This window comes from Molothrus ater, chromosome 1 (assembly GCF_012460135.2).
Source record: "Molothrus ater isolate BHLD 08-10-18 breed brown headed cowbird chromosome 1, BPBGC_Mater_1.1, whole genome shotgun sequence".
Classification (NCBI taxonomy): domain Eukaryota; kingdom Metazoa; phylum Chordata; class Aves; order Passeriformes; family Icteridae; genus Molothrus; species Molothrus ater.
Genome location: NC_050478.2, coordinates 118814581 through 118835250, shown reverse-complemented (window position 1 = coordinate 118835250; position 20670 = coordinate 118814581). Strand labels below are relative to the sequence as shown.

Genomic DNA, 20670 nt, shown 5'->3' with positions numbered 1-20670 from the left:
GGGTCTCAAGCCATGTGAGAAATTAAAGGCCATTAATGGCTGCTATGATTGGTACATCATACACAAAAGGGATCTAGATCAGGCAGCCAGCATTTGGAGATGCTCCAAGATAACTCCCAGCACCTGATGTAAGAAACTTGGAATGAATTCAAGTGTGTGCACAGTGGAAGAGGTATCAGTATCAAATACTCACATACTCAAATACTGAATGATCATTCATATTAACAAACCACTAGAAAATCAAATTAACTAGAAACTGAAGTACTTCATCATACACAGTTCTCTGGCATATCTTGATGCTGGTTGGAGCACAGACATCTCTGACTCCCAGGAATGCCAACAGACTCACACAGGCACCTCATCATCATTCACCACTCAGGTGTTTTATTTCTTCCCTCTGCCACTGCAGCTGTGCAGCTGGATATCCCCATCCTGCTGCTCACAGGACAAGGAGTGGCTGATCAGACAGGAATATGAGAATCTTTTCCTACTCTCCTCCTCTGAAGAAGTTGTGTTGAGGTGTGCTGGGGAAGCCCTTGTACCAGCTACAGAGCTCTACAAATAACCCCTGTGTTTGATCTGGTTGCCCACTGTTCTGCTACATGAAGCCTATTATTATTTGTTCCCTTAATTATTGTGATTACTCAGTGTTCACTGCATCATCTGTGCTACAGGGAGCATACCCAAGGAAGGAGATTTCTGCTGGAGCTCAGTCAGTCTGTGCAGTCGCTCCTCGTTCTTGCCTTTCACCTGCTCCACGTCCAGGCTGAAGTTGGACTGCAAGGAGAAGCTGTCAGGCTGCAGCAATGGGGTCTGCCCTGCTGGAACTTCCTCCTGCAGGGAACCCAAAAATGCACAAATCCCTCAGTTAAACAGCATCCTTTTTAAAGGGCAAATAACTGCATGTGTACTCCCTCAGGAGCCATGACATGGAGTCACTGTGGAAGCACAGGAACTGGCTGACATGACATCTGTCAGTTCTTACATGTACAGCACTCTCCAAAGCTCTCTGCTTCAGTCGTCTCCTCTCCCTCGCAGAAAGTGGATGCTGTGGTAATAAATTCACTTCTTCTAAGGCAGAAAACATTTCCCCATTAGCACCTGGAAAAACAGGTGAAATCATTTTCAAAGAAATTGAAATACCAGAGAGTGCTCCAACCTGTTTATGTTTTGAAACAAGCCAATATGTTGTACGTGACTCCATCACAGGAATGTATTCATTACAAATCTTGTTTATACCCAGACCTTTAAAGCAAATGAGTACTCAAATGAGCACAGCACCTCTACTTGAAAGGGAGAACACTTGGAAAATCAGAGCCATAAATAAATTTGTTACACGAAATATATAATAACATTACATGGACTGACAATGTTACATGGAATATGAGAACACAAAATCTGTGCCTTAATCACACACCCTTGGTCATATCTCTGCCTTTTCATGTAGTAAAATGTTAGCATCTGTTTATATAAAAATAAATAACTACACTTTTTATCATACTTGTATCACATTACAGTGGAGGAGTTTAATCCCTTTTTATAATACACATGACCCCTAAGGTTCACACCTGTCTATTTCTCCCTCTTTGCTGACTCTGGAAACTCAAACACAAACTGTTTCAAACAAATGCTTCTGTTTTTTCCTCCAGGAGAGTAACCCCAGGATGGGGCTGGCCGATGGCTTTGCTGCTGCTTGGTGCAGGCAGTGGGCTCTGATTCCTACTGCAGCCCCTCTGGCATCCTCAGGAACAGAGCCCCAGGAAAAGGAAGGACCCTGCTCAACAAAACCTCTACAGAATCACTGCCATCGACTACTCTTTGTGACAACAAAGTCATGCTTTGGAAAAGTGGTTAGTCCAGTATATCACATAAAATTAAAAAAAAATAAAGGACAAATGTGTGTCAATTCTAAACATAAGAATTAAACAGTTATTTTGATTGAAAATTGACATACTTAGGTTTGAAAAATAAATTTGATTGATATCAAACAAGTTCAGAACAATAAAAAGAAGTCTTTTAAAAAATTCTTTTATATCGTCAGTTGTTTTTTTCCCCTAAAAATACAATTTTTATTCTCCTCTCATCTTTTCTCCCCAGTTTCACAAAGTACTCATGCTCTTATCACAAATGTTTCAAGTAAAAAAATCAAAGTATAATTTTGAAATGGTGTAAGGCTAACAAATTATGTATCAGAATTCCAGCTACAAGACCAGCTGAACTTTACTATATTCAAAACAGTGCTATTACATGGAATATAAAAAATGGTTTAACAGTGTGAATTTGTCACAACACAGGGCAAGCTTAAGAATTTATTTGTACCATTAGTGTATCATCAGTATCAGATGCTACCTGTTCCTGTAAGCATCCATCATTCAGATCCTGCTGCACAGAGATGCTTTTAAATCACTGCATTAACACTAATGGATTCTAGGGTTTTCAATGAGGCAAAAAAAGGAAAAAAGAAACTAATTTATTTCTAACTGCCTCAAACACTTTATTTCTAACTGCCTCAAATTTCAGAGCCCAAGGAGATAAATTCATATGTAATGCTAACATAACAGATGTCAAAATTGAGTTGGATTTTAAACCCAACCAAAAAAAACCTCAAGCAAAGCAGAGGGAAGTGTTACACTGCTCTTAGGAAATGGCAAACACTGTTACAATAACCTCCTGTATTTCACCAAAGACCCTCAGACAATGTGAGCAGCACAACTCACAGAGAAGGCAGCCCACAGAGAGAATGACAGTTTTTATTTTTTAATTCAGGGATGGAAGTCACCAGATTAATATTCAGAATGTTAGCAGCTATTTATAAAGCCCAAACAATGCAAAGGATAACACATTTTCAATTAATGCATACAGCTCACTATTGAAGAACATGGTTTGCATCAGCCATAAATGATCTGGGGAAGAGGAAAGAAGGGGGTTGGGGGAATAAACAATATGTTAGTTTAACTCAAACACCTCACTAAACTGCAAGTACCAGGTGGATGGGAAGAAGAAGGGAAAGGGTGAGAGGACTATAAATATCATGAGCCTTAGAAAGTAACCAAGAACACTCCATTACAGAGCTGACAGCCTTGCAGCAGATGAAAGGACACAGTTCACAGAAGGCACAGGTTGGATATTTATCCACACAATACTGCTGATGGCGAACAGGGATTCAAAAATGCTAATTCCAGTTGGTGAAAAACAACCTGTGAAAGGCCCAGCTTATCAAGGCTCATGAAATGCAATCAGCTACACTGGAAGCTGGAAGAGCCCTGCATGTGTGCCCTGCATCTTGTGTTCCTCTCCATGAGCCTGTCCTGGCTGAGATGGGATATTTGGCTCCAGCCTAGACTGGTGGGCTCTCCTGAGGCATCCTTTCACACTGGCTGTACTAATACACAGTAATCCTTAACCTGAAAAGGAAGGCATTGCAGGGAGAACCAAATGCACTGAACAAGGCTGAAAGCCCCATCCAGTGACAGGTTCTACCCTGTACTCCAGGACTTGCACCTTAACAGAATGGGCTTGAATATACTTCAAATGAAAAAATCTGCTTTTAACCAAAGCCAGAGATAATAATAATAATAATAACCAGTTTATAGAAACACTGTTTCATTAAAAAGTACCTGCTTGACTCTACTGCATCTCCCCTACAGCAAAGAATAAAAACCTTGCAAGATGATTTCCCATAGATGACTGTAAGAAATTTCAAGATACTGAAATGCCTGCTAATGGAAAATAACATGTAAAGGCCTGAGCTGGTTGGGTTTTTCTAGTAACTGGAAATAAAACAGAACTTTTACATCCACTCATATAAAGGTTGAATAGAGAGAAATTACATAAGGCAGTCTATACAAAAATCTTTAGAAAACTAAAAATCTCCTGCTTCAGATGAATAAGTGACAATGTCTATAAGTGTAATGTTGCACAAGAAATGAAATAAAATGTGAACAGCAGAAAAATGACTAATTTAGCACGAATTAATATTTTATACCCATATAATCATACTTAAAATCAAGCATCTTGTAAATCAAAAGAATAACCATGAAAAGAATTGCTGAATGTCTAAGACTTTTGTATTTCACTGTGGACAGACTGCAATTGTAAGCTGTGATTGCCAATAAATTATTTGCAGCAGCACAATAGCAAAGCATTGCCAATGCTACCATTGTAACACATTTCCTGAATAAATATTAGCTTTTCCTTATCCAAAGCTGGGAAGATGTCAAAAAAAGCCCCTTGACAAACCTAACCTCCCAGACAAAGCACAAAGAGCAGAGAAAGAGGCTTTCTCATGAAAAGATGTAAGGTGGAAAAGGGCAACTGAGCAGCATCATTAAATTTAGGTGTCATCTACACAAATTTGCTGCAGTGAAATTTCATAAATATATTTCTTTTAATTTGGAGACATAACTTCCTAACAGTAATAATCATTTTAGAGACACAGCTGTAGACTAAACCATGTGTCTGTACACCCACAACATGGCTAAGGGGAGGTAGAAACTCACCAATAAAAGCGCTATCCGATTCCAACAGGGAATTTTTCTGGAATTCATTAGATTTCTTCCTGAACTACAAAAGTGAAACAGAAAAAATGGAAATTCAGAGGCTTTAATACATTTCTGGGGCCAAAAGATAATTAATGTAATTTAATTGCCAAACTTCTGCAAAGCAAAGAGCAGCTCTACAGTGTTAATATTCTACTAACCCTGACTTTGTGGTTCTAAAAACCCAACACATTTTTAAAGAATTCATATTCTTTTTAAGCATTAGGGTTTGGTTTTTTTTTTTTTACTTTTCAGTATAAATCCCATTTGCTGAAATTGCCTACACATGACAACTGTTGTGGTAATTTGTGTAACACAGACATTTCCATCAAGAAATTGATCTGTGTCACTCTGTGTAAGGTTCAGAACAGCCAGTGCTCAAAGTGAGCTTTGCACTTAAGGTTTGTAGAAGTATTGACCAAATGAAGAAAGATTTCTTATGTTTAACTTATCCCACCACATACAATCTTTGACATTAAAGCATTAAATAACAAATTTCTACATCATAATATCAAGCACTAAGACCAATACTCATAGCTCACATCAAAGTTGCAACCATTTTTTACAGAAATCCTACTGAGGAATAATTTATGTTGAAAATCAATCTAAAATCAAAGCAGTGGAAACTATCAGAGGAAACAGAACAAGAGAAAACAAATCTTTTACTGCAAAGCATTGCTCTGAATGATAATTTCAGGCATTATATTACAACTATAAAGTGCATTAATGTGATTATTTTTTTAAATAAAAACTGTTTCATTTCTGCATTTAGTTACAGTATTATCCTTGAGGTTAATGTCTTTGCTGTTGAACAGTCTCCTGTTTTTCACTGATTCACATTCCCATGAAATAGAATTGAACTCTGTTATTCAGTACTTGGGGTTAGTGCAGGATAATTCTAATTTGATAGCACTTTATTTTGCTCTTTTCACCAAGTCAGAAAATAAACATTCCATCTGAGAACAGATCCAATTCTTGACTGGCAAATGCATCACTTAAACCACCTGAATTCAGAGCAACTGCTTCTGGATTGGCTTTTTCCACTAATTCTCACCCCCCAGCAGCAATCTAACATCATCATATGAATATAAAATAAGTACCAATGAATAGAAAAGGAATAGAGTTAAAGAATCAGGCCATCTCTATAGAGAAAGAGAAGCAACTTGTATGTCAAGTTTAAAGAAGCTGTTGTTGGTGTAGACCAGAAAAAGAAGTAAATTAGTTTGCTGTCGTGTTAACTGTCATTTCTTTCTCCAAATCAGTGGAAGACACAACATTTCTCACACTTGAAAAAGTAATATAATAAAAAACCTTTTATTCTTACCAGGCCCATGGTTTGTGGGTAGCTGTCCAAAGGAGAATCCTCTTGATCATCAAAAGCTACATAGACAAGAGACAAAATTACAGGGTTGACATAAAAATAGTTAATAACAAAACATATTTTATCAGCTTGTTATTGCAAAAATTAAGATCAGTATGTATTACATCTTTAAATAGACATAAATTGTGCTGAAGGAATGGGTTTTTAAAATGCTTTAGAATGCAACAGTTATTCCAGTTTCCTTATGTGAATTTAAGTAGAATCAGAGAAATCAAACAGAAATCTGTAGTTTATTACTTCTAATCTGTATTTGGCTCCTGGCAGGGAATAACAACCACAGCAGGGACTGCAGAAAGCCCCAAGAGCAAATGTACATTCAACATGCTAAGCACACCACACTTCCAGCCTTCAAGGAGAAGTTGATCCTGACAGGGATCATTTCACAGAGGAAAGTGATAAGAATATATAAGTTTTTATCTCAGGATAAAAATCTCAGTTCTGGAGAGCACAGAGAACCATCCTGAAAGTTAAGCTAACAATGACCCAACGCATGCTGGAAATGCAAAGAAGCAGAACTGAAGTTACCTTGCTTATTTAGTTTCAATTTTCAAATAAATTATTTTATTAGATTGGTTTTGAGGCAGAGATGCAAGAAACAGCACCTTACTCAGTGTGTAGCTGAGCTTGTGTCCAGCATCAGAGCACTGTCAGTCCTCCTGGCCTGAGTCCCAGCCCACCCCTGTCACGGCTCCAGGGTGCAGCACCCAGCACTCGGCACAGCAACATCAAACCTGCTCCTGGGGCTCTCCCTCACAATAACAATCATCCAGAAGCCTGCAAAGACTGCCTCCTTTATAGGGACACAGCCAGCATTTAAAAATCTGGCATATTTAAAACATTGATTTCTCAGTTTATAGTTTCATTAACAGTCAACATATTCCTCTTTCGTATAAAGAAAAAAACAAACATATCAGAGAGAAAACGGTATAAAAAGCATGCAAGGCAAAGAACAATTACACATAGTGTGGGAAAGAAGGTATGCCTTTGCCACAACAGCCCATAATACATTATTTCACCCACAGTATAAAAGTACATACTGCTTTAATTCATCTTTCTTTCTGCCTTAAATCAGACAATAAAGCCACTCATCTATTTTCAGCAAGAGGAAGGTGATGAATTTGTCTCTGAGGAAAATAAACTGGAAACAGAGAGATGGCAGCTAATTCTCTTGCTAGGTACTCAGAGACAGACTATAAAGTTAAATTATGTTGTTAAGCAGTACTCCTACTAGAAAGAAAAAGCTGTTTAAGGAGCCTCTAGAAGCATCAGTAGAAAATACTTATAAAAATCAGCTGCCTGTCTATCAACTAATCTAAGCTAACCTGAAGATGCCTTTCCTTGGATGTCATCAGGGAAGCCTACATTATCCATTAGCAGAAGTCTGAATGACTCCATGTGCTTGAAATTAATGGAAAAGGCAAATCTGCTTTCTAGATGGTGGAGGTTTCTCTGCAGAAAACATTAATTGAAAACTTTCTCAGACTGGTCCATTAAAAATATTCTAATGGCAGAAAACCAGAACCAAGCTCCAGAGAGATCTCCAGCTGAAGTCAGTGAATTATTTTTCAGCATTTCAGTCAATCTCATAAAGAGGAAGGCTGAAGTCAAGCCTATAAATTCCATTTAGGCATTAAAAGATACTCACAACCATATAATTAACACAGCATGTGATACAGATGTGCTTATTTGCAACTGTGATGTTCTATTTTCCAATATGGCCCACATTGCTTGAACAGCAGCTCATCTGTCCAAGATAGAACAGGGATCATCTTTAACACTCAACAGGAAACTGAACAGAACCCAGCTGTCACCTTCAGCTCTTGCTATCAATTCTGTTCATCTCACAGCTCTGGCAACAGCTAACAGGGGCAAGCCTCAAAGTACCAGTGACCACAAGAGGCATTCAGATTTTCCAGAGAGCTAAGCAAAAATGTAAATATTTCCCTTCCACGTGTGCTTGGTTTTATTTAATGCCCAACTTCCACCTAAGGATAATAAAGCCTGAGGAGCAATTCCATGGCTGACTGGGCAAGCTGGGGGGCTGTGGGAATATGCCAGGGGACACCCTGTGCTGGGCACAGCTGCTGCCACAATGGAGCTGCTGCAGGACACAGCAGGGCCTATCACTCATGTGTGTGATGCCTCTGCAAACAAATTTGAGCAAGAGCAAATCAAAGCATGGCAGTGGGACTGACAGATCTGTGAGAAGCAGCCCTGGAGGCACCAAGGCCAGAAAAGGAGGAGGAAGAAGTGCTCAAGTGCCAGAGCAGAGATTCCCCTGCAGCCCCTGAAGGACACTGTGGTAGAGCAGATTGAAAGGTGCAAGAAGACAGAAGCAGCAGAGAGAAACTGCTGTGTAATGGCCAAAATGCCCCCTTCCCAAGGCTGGCATCACTCACTGCCTCACAGAGGTAACCTGGTACCTGGGCTGCTACCAAGGAAGGGGAGCAGGGACACTGAGAATGAAGGAGTGAAACTGGGCACAGGAAAGGGGCAGAAAGGGGCAGGCTTCATGCTTTTTATTTTCTGCTACTCAAAGTCAGTCAACAAATATTTAGGCTTATAGTAATTAGGGTCATTTTCCCCAAGTCAGGTCTGTTTTGCCCACAACAGCAGCTGCTAACCAATCTCCCCATCTGCACCTTGGCCAACAAGTTTTATTGTTCCTGTTTCCCCAAAGGGCAGGAGTGAGGAGACATAAACAAGAGAGCAGCCACGTGGGAGTCTGGCTGCTAGCAAAGGCTAAGCCACCACAGAAACAAAGTTACTTTCTCTTCAAATATTTAGTTAGGCCAGTCTGAATTACAGAGGCAAACACTTTTCCAAGAAATCTGAATCTTTCACTCAAAACTGAGTTCATTTGTATAGGTTTAAGCAATTCTCATTACAATTTCAAATACCCTCTAAAACACCTGGAAATAGTGCTCTTTCATGACTATTTGTAAAAGATACCTGAATGAACCTCACATTTAGAATTAATTGTAGCATGCAAAAAAAGGGATAATACATCTACTTTTCACTGCTTCTGCAATATGCAGCCAAAATATTTTCCATGTTAGGCTGCTAATGTTTACTGACTTAGGATCATCTCTATTTAGTGATACAAGCAACATTTTCCTTCCAGAACCTCCAAGTAGGTACAGTATCTCACATGTGGTTTCTAAAGCAAAGGCTTTTTATGGCTATAAAGCAAAGGCTTTATATGGCTTCTGAAACTTTAAAATAAATCAACCCAAGATAATGGAAATAAAAAAAATTCATCCATTAAAAGGAGACCAAGGTGAAGATACACTGGCTGTATTTTAATCCATTCACAGCTCAAAGCCATCCTACTTCCTCCATTAGAACTCAAGAATTGCTCCATGGAACTTATCTGCTAACACCTTTTTCACAGTTCAGCAAAAAAGTTTCACTGTTCTGTAGTTTTCTTCAAGAAACAGTAACAAAACTACTTTTCCTTTAGAATTTTTGAAGTCTGAGGCACTAGTTAAATTACTTTCAGGGAACTAAAGAGAAACTACTTTTCAATTACTTTTTCAAGTAATTGAAAAACCCGAAAACTAAGTACAAAACCACAAAAGCTCCCCCAAACACTCTATCTTTTTATGTTTAGATTACAATAGACTTTCAGTGTTCTGGTGTTTTACTGTTTCACACTGCAGTGTGCACTGACAATGCACTTGAAAGATGTAAAACTAGTACTAGTGGGTTTTAATTCTTATCAAATACAAAAACATGTAATTTCAAAGATTTTTGTTTATCTCAGAGCATTCATTCCTTACCTTCTGTTTCTCTCCTCATTCTCATTTTGTCAAGTTTCCTCTGCTGCTCCCTCAACAGTGCCTGCTGTTGAATCTCTAGAGTCTGGTCATCTTTTGGAGGATCAGGATACATGTGCCTCAAGACCATACGTGTTTCAGGATCTAGAGCAAAGAGATGAAATTTACATTTATTCCCAAAATAAACATTTCTGAAAAGCATTTTTAAAGAAATATCTAAGTCATAAAAGAACCCATTAAAAATAATAGTGTCAACAGCCAAGAGGATGAGCAACTTAGCAATGATTTTACAATTTTACTATATTAAAAATACATGTTTTCTGGTAAGAATAAACAGAAAGTTACACAGAAATATTATTTGTTGGTTGGTAAAAAAGTCAAACTCAGTCTATTTTCAGTAACACCATGGTATCAAATGCACAAGAAGTTTAAGCAGCAGGGATTAGAAGACAGGTCAGTGCTCTGAGTGATGACACAGTGTTTGTGAGGCCAAGAATCCCATGGAATGGCAGGAACAGCCCCACAGAGAGATACACACACACAAACAAAATAATGCCCACAAAGTCCATTGCATGGGCAGTAGTTAATGAAGAGCCTGATTTTTATTTTTGTCTTTAAACCCTGCATGCAATGGAAGGTGGAGGAGAAGGACAGATGTTTCCCTACCCTTCTTCAGGAGTAACAAGAAGATCCACCTGCCTTTGTATTTAAGTTCATTGAATTCCCAGATATTCTGTATATTGACAGGATCTTGTGCCTCCTTCAAGGAAGGTCTCCGAACTGGAGCCTGCAGACGAAGCCTGGCCATCTCAAATATGTCCCTTGGATTCTTCTCTCTCCTCCTGCTGGACAGGTTTGTAGAACAAGCAAAAAGCAATTTAACACCATACTATTAATGAGTTGGATGGGAATATTGGTAATGTTCAGATCTTTTATCTTTAAATAAAGCTATCAAAACAGGAAAATATATTTGAAAGTAATGACACTGCATACTATGTTATAAAAAAGAGATAACCTACTTAAAATAAAAAAAACCCCTCATACTTTACAGAGTGGAACTAAGGCTGGTAATTAGATGTGTCTTTTCCAGTTAATTCAGTATGATTAGCTAATGCATTTTGGAAGCAAACCAAATTTATTAAATAAAGAGAATATGGTTTTTCAGTAAGAAAGAAAGTACTTCCACAACAGTACAGTATTTATAAGCATATTCAGCAGCTGTAGTACTGCAGTTTACAGGCACAACTCATGCCCTAGAAAAAAAAGGTAATGAATATAATTCTGCCTTAGACATCTGTTTTAGAACACTCTTCAAGACAGAGCATTGCAGCTTCCTATCTCACCAGTACAGCCATTCTTACAATAAATTTTAGCATGAGTCTTGGAAAAAACCCAAACACATAAAAAAAAAAAGGAAAAAAATTTATATACAAGTTCTACCTTGGTATTTTCATTCTACTCATGTATACTGGTCAACTACACAGTAAGTTCCTATGAAAAATCTAGCTTTTGAAAGAGAAGATTCAATTCTTACCGTGTAATTGGTACATTATCATGACTGGCCACATTTAGCAACTGTTCCTGCAGTCGCCTCTCTTCACTACGAAGCTGTTTCCTCATCTCTGATAATTCATTGATCACATTCTTCCTTTCCTCTGGAATTTAGCACAAAAAATTTAAAAATAAGCCATGTCAGAGCAACTTTGCTGTCTACACATAAACATAAGTAAAAAATAAAGGGAAAAAACAGATATGATGAAATGTTAATTAACCAAGGATTGTACAAACACAAGAATCACAATATTTCATACACTAGAAAGATCAGTTTATATTTTGAGACAGCACAAGGACCAGAATCCCTGAACAGCAGAAAACATACAAATGTCACTGGAAATGTTTCCCTGTATTTAAAAAAGGAAAAGCTATGGAATACAAGTGGGTGTTGCCAGCAAATAGCCTTAATTTGAAATATGCAAACCTACACAGCCCTCAGATAATAGGAACTGCACTGGTATCTGCAAGCACTCAATGTAATTTTTTTTTCCTGACTCAAATTTGGATATCTGTCTGCCTAGTGCAGATTCTCTTAAGTGGTCAAGAGTTCTAACTTCAATTTTTATTACATGCTTATGTTGACCTTTCAGACCTGCTTTGGATCTGTGCTGTTTTTTATGGTCAGCACAGCATTCCTCCACAAGTTAAACCTGTTTCAGAAATTCCTCATTTTCCAAATAACATACTTAGAGTTGGATATTTGACTGACTTTTAGACTTTAGTGTCCAGAACTTAGCAGGCAAGTCTTACTAGTTTAAATCCTCAGAAATGAGACTCAGTTTATATGTCTTTATTTCTCTCTTGACAGAAGGTCTGAGTCAATCAATTTCCAAAGGCTGCATTTAGAACCACACTGCCTTCCATTTAGTGGAATATCCACAAGTACCTGGAATGGCCTCAGGTACTTTCTGCTGCAGGCTAGCAGCATTTGTAGGCCATCACTTACATTTCATTCATTTTACTTACTGCTTCATCTACATGTACAAGTATATTTCTTCTATACTTGTAAAAAAAGTACCAGCAGAAAGATTACTGCTTTCCCCCCACATATTGCCAGGATAACTAATATAAAAAAAAAAAATCAAAGGAGACCCTTCCAGCACATCTGAATTTTAGAACAACCAGTAAAAGCTTAGAGGAATGGGGAGAGGATTAGGCAGACTAACAAAGGTAGGTAGAATTTAAGAGTTAGAGCTGCAATGCTCTACACTCTGATGGTCTATAATCTTTTACTCAGCCAATCCAAAACTTTCCCATCTTGCCATATTCTGGGTCACAGTGGTACCACTGTTCCAAGAGATCCAGCACTTCTCATGCAGACTATTCCATTATCAGAGTTTTTACAAAAACATATTTCCTTACGATGACACATAATGAATGCATTATCACTTTGTGTTAAAAATTCAGACATACTAATACATTGATAGTACTAAGAGAGAAAACACCTAGACAGAAATGCAAACTTGAAAGGAGTCTTCTTTTGCAGGCAAGAAAAAGAACTGTAACAGAGAAGGGGTTTGCTGTAATAGAAAGTGAGCCTGCAACAAGGACAAATACCCACCTAATGAACGCAGCTGATTCCTTCGAGCAGGGACAGGTGGAGAGGGAGCTCTGGGCTGTGGAGGATCCTAGTGACCATCATCAATATCAAATGTCATTTGTCAAAGGAAGAAATTACAGTACATTTTATTTCTTATTTTACAGCTAATTTACATTAACAGTTGGAAGTCAGAACAGTAACCTCACAGGATGTCAATGCCTAAGGTTTTTTAAATGTGATCTTTCAATGTACAGACCAATCCATCCAATCCAAATTACTATGACAATACCTATAATGCACTATTCAGAGCTCTAAACAAATCTGTTCCAAGTACTGCTAAAGAAAAAAACTGACCTACCTCCAGAGCATTCTTCACATTTAGGAAATTTAGGGAAAGCAATGGTTTAAAGTATGACATAAAATATCCTCTGAAACTGCACTATACAGTATTTAGCTCAGTTCAGACAAAGAGTTGGTAAAAAACAAACAAACAAACAAACACTTCCTCAATAAATAGACAAAAGTATAGGCTGAGATTCAAATATCATAAACAATTATTTAATCTACTCTCTTCTAGGAGAAAATTATTTTAGCCAAAAAAGCCAAAAAAGCCCCAGAGAAGACTATCAAGTAAAAAAAATGAGAGGTCTCAGAACCACTACTGTAACTCATTTCTGATGCAGGGAAGAAAGCAAAGCATATTAGGAGTAATAATCTTTTTGTACTTTGAAAAATATAAAAATTACCCAAGAGTGTCAGTAGCTACAAATCAACATTAAACTTCATGCCTGAGCAAAGTCCTTCTGTGTGTGAAAATGATGAGCTGCTAAATTATATGCAAACTTTCTTATCCTAAATCTTGAGATCATCAACCCCTGGTAAGGGTCTGGACAGTGTATATCCTCTCCAAAATGAAGTACTCATTCCTACAGAAAATGCAGATGCAGAAAAAAAGTAAAATGACACATCTCCAAAAAAAATCTTCAATAAGAAATATTTAAGATAAATATTGAAGATTTTATTGAAATAAAATTTAACCTTAAATTTCAGAGCTCCAAGACTGATTAATGTAAAGGCTGTCTCGTTATCCGTGGTATTGCAGTAATAACTGGCAAACTTTAAAATCCTGGCCTGATTTCATACCCAGAACTTTCTTAAATAAAGCAGTAGAGGCTTGCTCTGACAATCCTGTGCTCTAACATACTTGTGCATAGTAGGACAGACGGCTCTCAGCAGAGGGAATCCTTTCCTCTTTTCTCGCTGATTTGTTCTGCAGGGCAGGAATGACGGGTGAAGATTGCCGTGACAACTGCAGGGAGGAAACCAAGACTGAAACTACATCCCTACAGCTTCTGAATAAAGTGTTCTTTTGGACAGGCAAAGTTTTGTTAGGGTTTTCCCTTTGAAGAAAGAAAAGTGCATAAAATGACGGCAAAGATTATTTCATGTGATTTTTGTTTTCTATCTATAGAAATTTGAATACTTTTTTTCTATGCTATAGGGCGTTTTTTTCTTAGTTTATATTTCAGTTATATATCTTTTTTCCTCTAGACATTTCCTTTATATCTGTTTATTTTAGAGAAATTACAGAAATTTAGTACAAATTTTATAAGAGAGTTTTATAATTTACTTAGACTTTGTCCATCAGAATTCTATGTGATGGATTTCTTACATCATCCAGGTGAAAGGAAAATAATTAAATTTCCAAAACCACCATTTTTTAAGATGAACAGTCCTACCAGTCCTCCAATAAACAATTTTATTTATATTTACACCTCAGCAGATGCAGGTCACAGTATTTCACAAGAGATATAAAAATCAACTATTGAGTGCAGATTATTAATCTTTCTTTTACTATTTTTTAATGCAAATTTGATCAACAAGGTAAGTTTCTACTGCAGTATGACTGATTTTTCCATCAGCTGTTCTCTTGCATTAAGTATACTGCAGTTTGATAAACTGAGAGGGGAACAACACTGAAGGCAGAGGTCTAAGAAATCATGTGATTTCCTTAAAATCCAGTTATTTTTAAAAGTTTTCTTAGAAAGTCACTTAAACATACCATCTTCTTTTCCTCTTCCATCTTTTCTTTCTCAAAATATTGTCTAAGTTGTTCCTCTTGCTTTTCTTCTTTTTCTTTTTGTCGTTTTTCTGCCTCTTTTCTCCTTTCTTCACCTAATTGAATTACTTCTTTATTTTTCAATCTTCGCTGTAACATAATAAATACATTAAAAAAGACTCAATTAATAGTATGTTTTCTTTCTCTTTGAGAAGTTAAAATTACACATCAAAGTGATTAGTATGAAATAAAAAAGCATATTTCATTAGTCTGACTTCAAATATCCAAATTAAAATATATCTCATGCAAATCTCAAACAGCAGCAGCCCTGGCTTTGCTAACATCATTAAACAGAATTCCTAATAACTTCCATAAACACCAGTTTGTGACCCCAGATCTGCCATCAGCTAAGGCAGAACTGTAGGAGTCATTTCCAAAAATTAGGATTCAATTAAAACATACTGCAGACATGAACCACATTATCACATGACCACAGAGAAATTATCATCTGGTCTCAGTTTTAGTCGTGTGAATAGCAATGACACCAGGGAGCTCCCTGCTCTCTGCTAGAACAGCTCTGGTATCCAGAAGACAAGGCTCATCCAACTAATCTGCTCATCTGAGGGAAGGAGAATTTAGAATATAAGATAAACGTTCTGTCTTAGAAATTTTCAAGTGCTACATCCTAACCTTATCTTCCATAATCCCACAGGGCACTGAAAGACTCTTCTTTCTCTGATGACCTTGTGCCCTCTTCCTACAATTATTTATTATATTCTAAATAATGCAAATTTATTAAAAAGTTAAAACCCAAGAAACAAAAATTTGGGGTATAAATTAAATCCATGGCTATTGATTTAGGTTTGAATTTACCTCCATGAAAGTATTCTCTAGATCTGCTTGGCATTCATCCAAAACAAGCAGTATTCTTATCTAAAAGATATCTCCTTGCCAGTTCAAAAAAAGTCTTTACAAAATATTCCTGCATAGGTACATTTTTCAAATAATTCTATGAGAACTAGATTTAAGATAAAAACTGGGATGATATTTTTTTAATTCACCAATTTGATAAAGCTTTTTATTGGCCTCACCACCAATTTCTTTTAGAAAGGAGGGCACCACTGTCACTTATAAAACTACAGGTTTTTTCCTTGAAAGAATTAACAATACTTCAAGTTTTCAGTATAGCATGAAGTGTGAAAAGAATGAGCTAGTTAATGCTGACAATCTTCCACCTCTCCTCTGCCTAATGCAGACCCATTTAAAAGCAAAGACCACTTCACAGGACACTTCTTGGCTTACCTTCTACACAACAAATATTACAAAGGGTTAGTTTAGGATGGAAAGAAGTCAAAGTAAGTCAAAATACTACACCTCCTCATCTTTCCTCCTTCTCTCCTCTAGTTCCTCTTCATATGCTTTTTGAATTCTCATCCTCTGCTCTGCGAGTCGCTTTTCCTCTTTCTCTTCTTCTATTCTAAGTTTTTCTCGCTCTGCTTCTTCCCTACGTCTCTTTTCTTCAATCTTAAAAATAAAACAAAGAAATATTCAACTGTCAATAGCTGTAGCAATCTGATTAACAACATTTACCACCATGATTTTTGCAGTACCTACTTGCAAAATCAAAAGCTATAAGGTGCAACTGAAAGAATCCTAGAGCCTGTCCTGTATTTCAGCTTCAGAATTCCCTTAAAATGAGATTCTATTTTACTATTTCTTTTTGGCCATCAGAGTCACCCCTCTACAGGAAAACTATTTACAAACAACACTAATAAAACCAGAGTATTTCCTAACACTTCCTCTGTTCAAGATGTGCTGGAGTAACACTTTTATTCACTGTTTACATAATGGAAGGTGGGAAACCAAAAAGATACGGTAATTATCTTTTTTCCATTCCACAATTGCAGTATTATTAGATAAAGCTCTGACTTACTGAAGCAAAAGATCTGCCTATTCTTTAGTCTATTTGGCAGCCCTTTGCATGGAAAAAAACCCTTGATCTTTTCTTTTCAAGAGATCCACATCAACTACTGTATGACTTTAGTAGTCTCTTAAATTATCTATTATCAAAATTATAAAATTTAAAATTTAAAAATTTTAAATAAAAAATTTAAATTACATAAATTGTCTATATCTAAATACCTTGATATTTGTATTTAATTACACTGATATTTAATTCATGCAGCATAAGATTAAATGTGAAATATTATGGACAGAAAACATAAGCTGGTTCAAGATGTGCTGGAGTAACACTTTTATTCACTGCTTACATAATGGAAGGTGGGAAACCAAAAAGATACGGTAATTATCTTTTTTCCATTCCACAATTGCAGTATTATTAGATAAAGCTCTGACTTACTGAAGCAAAAGATCTGCCTATTCTTTAGTCTATTTGGCAGCCCTTTGCATGGAAAAAAACCCTTGATCTTTTCTTTTCAAGAGATCCACATCAACTACTGTATGACTTTAGTAGTCTCTTAAATTATCTATTATCGAAATTATAAAATTTAAAATTTAAAAATTTTAAATAAAAAATTTAAATTACATAAATTGTCTATATCTAAATACCTTGATATTTGTATTTAATTACACTGATATTTAATTCATGCAGCATAAGATTAAATGTGAAATATTATGGACAGAAAACATAAGCTGGTTGAGGAACAACCAGGTTTTATATACCCATCAATAAATAACTACACTATCACTGATCACCATTTCCTTTTGATGAACATGTGTTTTTGTCATGTAGACCTCCAAGGGCAAATATCTTGATTTCTGTAGTCATTTATATATGCAAACAGTTTCAGAACTCAATACCATATTTAGAGAGGTGTACATAAAAAAAAGATTATAGAAGCCAACTATTAAGAAATGCTTGTCTAAGTGAAGCTATTAAGTACGCCAAAATCCAAGAAACTCTATGGTATGTAGCTTTTAGTACACCTCTTGTGTGCAGAATTGGCTGTGATAGCACAGGTAAGGTCATTGGTGGGCAGTGATGATTTACTCTGAGTGCAAATCCTCTTTGTACAATTTATTTCACTGGATGATATCTGGCATGAGCATTCACCTGTAGACGCAGGAAGTTCTTGTAGGATTCCTGTCGCTTTAGCTGCTCTGGAGACGGAGGCTCAGCAAACACATTACCTCGAGCAAAAGGAGAGGCCTGTGCAAATGTAATACCTAAGGGAGGGGAAAGGTTACAGATCAAAAACAAACCTAAGACAGGAAGCCAGAGTGAGGAAGGGGGAATCCAAGACACTTGTTTCAAAAGCAAGATTATGGCAGTCGTAACTCAAAGACTATAGCTGGGCTTGAAAGTTCTTACATTTTCTGCCTACAATAACTGCCAGGTTTGAGGTGTTTAATACCATCCAAGTGAGCTGCATTTCTACAAAATAACACCTACTAAAATCACCTATTCTACTGTTCAATTTGCAGCTTAGTATCTAAGAACATTACCTGCAAATTAATTAGAATAGCAAATACTGTACACCTCGTAGCTTTACTGCTGCAATTCCTTTGACTTAGAACACAGTTCTGTTCCTCAGGTTCATTCTCTCTTTAAAAACAGAGCATCCTATCAGAACAAATATTTACACAAAATAGCAAAGGATGCTACAAAAAGCAAAGCCCCAGACTGGCAAATAAAATTCTAAGCAGTCAGAAATCTGAATTCTGCCAGTATTAAGTGTTTTCTGTCCTATAAAGTTTGAAGTGTCAGGTTTCCTTTAGCTCTGAGTTACAACCACGACATAACCGTACTGTCCCCAAAGCTCTAGATAGGAGGATTAATTCAGATACCACACAGAGCAGGTTTTGCAGAACAGAAGCAGAGGAAAAAGAAGGGAAGTAAAGGAAAAGTAGAGGAAGTTGTGTTAACTTTCCAGCTCATGCAGCATGTTCTTCACTCATATCATGTCTGCTCTGAAGGATGGTGCCTCAAAGATGTTCAAGACCATAGGCTCCACTGAGCTGAGATGAGCATTACATTTCCCTATATGGTAACATCCAAGTCAGATGAAAGCATAAATAACACATTAAAGTGTTCTCATAGGAATTCTCATGTTTACTGCTACAGCCTAGCCTTAGGAACATGTGTTTGCATACCAAGGAGAATTATTTTTCCTTACATGGAAGCAATGCTTGAATCCTTCCAAAATCGAACTAAATTTACATGAGGCTCTTTCATGATGGAGTTACTTCCATATAAAAAAGCAGAATAAATTTTTATATACCATTTAGATGGCATGGGTGCAAGACAGACAAGTTACTACAGAAAGTATCAAGGAAAATGCCTGCTGTGTACCAGCTACTATCCTGCAGGTTCCTCTTTTAACAAGGCAGTGTACCAAAAAAAAAAAACAAACAAACCCACAAAACCAAGTAACCAAACCCACCAAAACATACACAAAGCCACTCTACTACATGGCTGATCAAATTCTAAGTGCAAGACTATAAAGTTCCCCTCATTGATCTGCACCACCTCCTGATCCCAAAAGAAGTGATCTAAACAAGAAGCTCTTAGCTGTTTAACATCATTACTTTAACAGCCTTCCTGTTTCACTTCTTATTAAATGGTTAAATATACAACCTGTATATTGCAATACCATGTAATTCTTTATTAAGAAGTGCAACAATTCAAACAAGATAAGGAAAAGCAGCATCTAAGCTGAGTTGAGAAGACCATCACCAATCCTGGCCTTCGCCCATGCTAAACTAGGGACAGATCTGGAGTAACACAGTGCTCTCATTTAGATGTCTCACAAAATGTTAGAAGATAAAAATGCATTAGTTTTAAAATATGAAAATAAATCAAAATCCTTAGAACTTGGGGGCAGTGCATAGGGCTCCATATGTACCCAATTTACCTGTAACTTTCAGAACTTGTTAACCTAGTTACTGTACCAATCTCACCTTAACCTCTAACATCATACACCTGAAGATCTCCTTTTATTCCAGTCTCACCTACTACATAGCTGTATTTTACTGTGTCATTTAAAAATAAGACAAACATGTACAAAGATTTGATTAGAAACATCAAATCTGGAAAATTAATATACTGATCCTGACTCTTCAGGGCTATAACAGCTTTAGTTATCATGATGATAAGACAGATAAGATTTTAAGAGCACACAGTGACAGCAATGAAGAAATTTGGGAAATAAGCATGATACTGACTTCACAGGCAGAGAGCACTAACACTATCATAGGACTACCAGAAAGAGGTAAAGAACTATGGATTTTGATCACTAAGACTTAAGGATAGTTATAGGAGTAATACAGTATTCTTAAAAACCTGCTATTTTATTTGTAGATGCTTCTGAGTTCTCAGGTCTCGAGGAGGCCAAATTTAGGTCAACAATAGCCCTTTTATCTTCATATGGTCTTGGCTCTGGATTATGATAAGCCTCTTCATTTCGCTTGTGCATGACATTCAAGTCCGCTAAAGGAAAGGGGAAATAACTGTTTATAGTGTTTTAATCTGATCAAGGCATGTACACTGTAGATTCTCCAAAATACAGGGGGTTTTGACCAGATTCCACTTTTCCTGAGCATATCAGCCATGGAAACAAAAAAAATCAGGCAAAGACAAAAATACAGAAGCTAAGGGTGAGATTCTAATAATTAGGTACTATTAACTAACAGATTAAAAGATTCGTTTTGTCACTTTTCTTTTGTCAGGAATGATTCTTCACAACAAACCTCCCTTCTCCCCTGTCTCAAAAAAAAAATTAATTGGAAAGATAAAGAACTCAAAAGACAAAATTGACTGTCAAGTCTGTGTTGAAAGAGATATTTAGAAACCACCATTT

The 20670-nt window shown here is 36.8% G+C and overlaps 1 protein-coding gene across 1 annotated transcript in view; it reads right to left on the bottom strand.

Moving 5' to 3' along the window:
* CSPP1 (centrosome and spindle pole associated protein 1) overlaps positions 1–20670 on the bottom strand; it is a 63765-nt gene that overhangs the window by 4362 nt on the left and 38733 nt on the right. The window contains 13 exon segments of the mRNA XM_036401757.2: positions 684–834; positions 986–1101; positions 4500–4563; positions 5863–5918; positions 9702–9842; positions 10398–10543; positions 11233–11353; positions 12814–12880; positions 13997–14101; positions 14855–15001; positions 16226–16375; positions 17925–18037; positions 20154–20300. Of these exon segments, the coding sequence (XP_036257650.1) occupies positions 684–834; positions 986–1101; positions 4500–4563; positions 5863–5918; positions 9702–9842; positions 10398–10543; positions 11233–11353; positions 12814–12880; positions 13997–14101; positions 14855–15001; positions 16226–16375; positions 17925–18037; positions 20154–20300 (1524 nt within the window).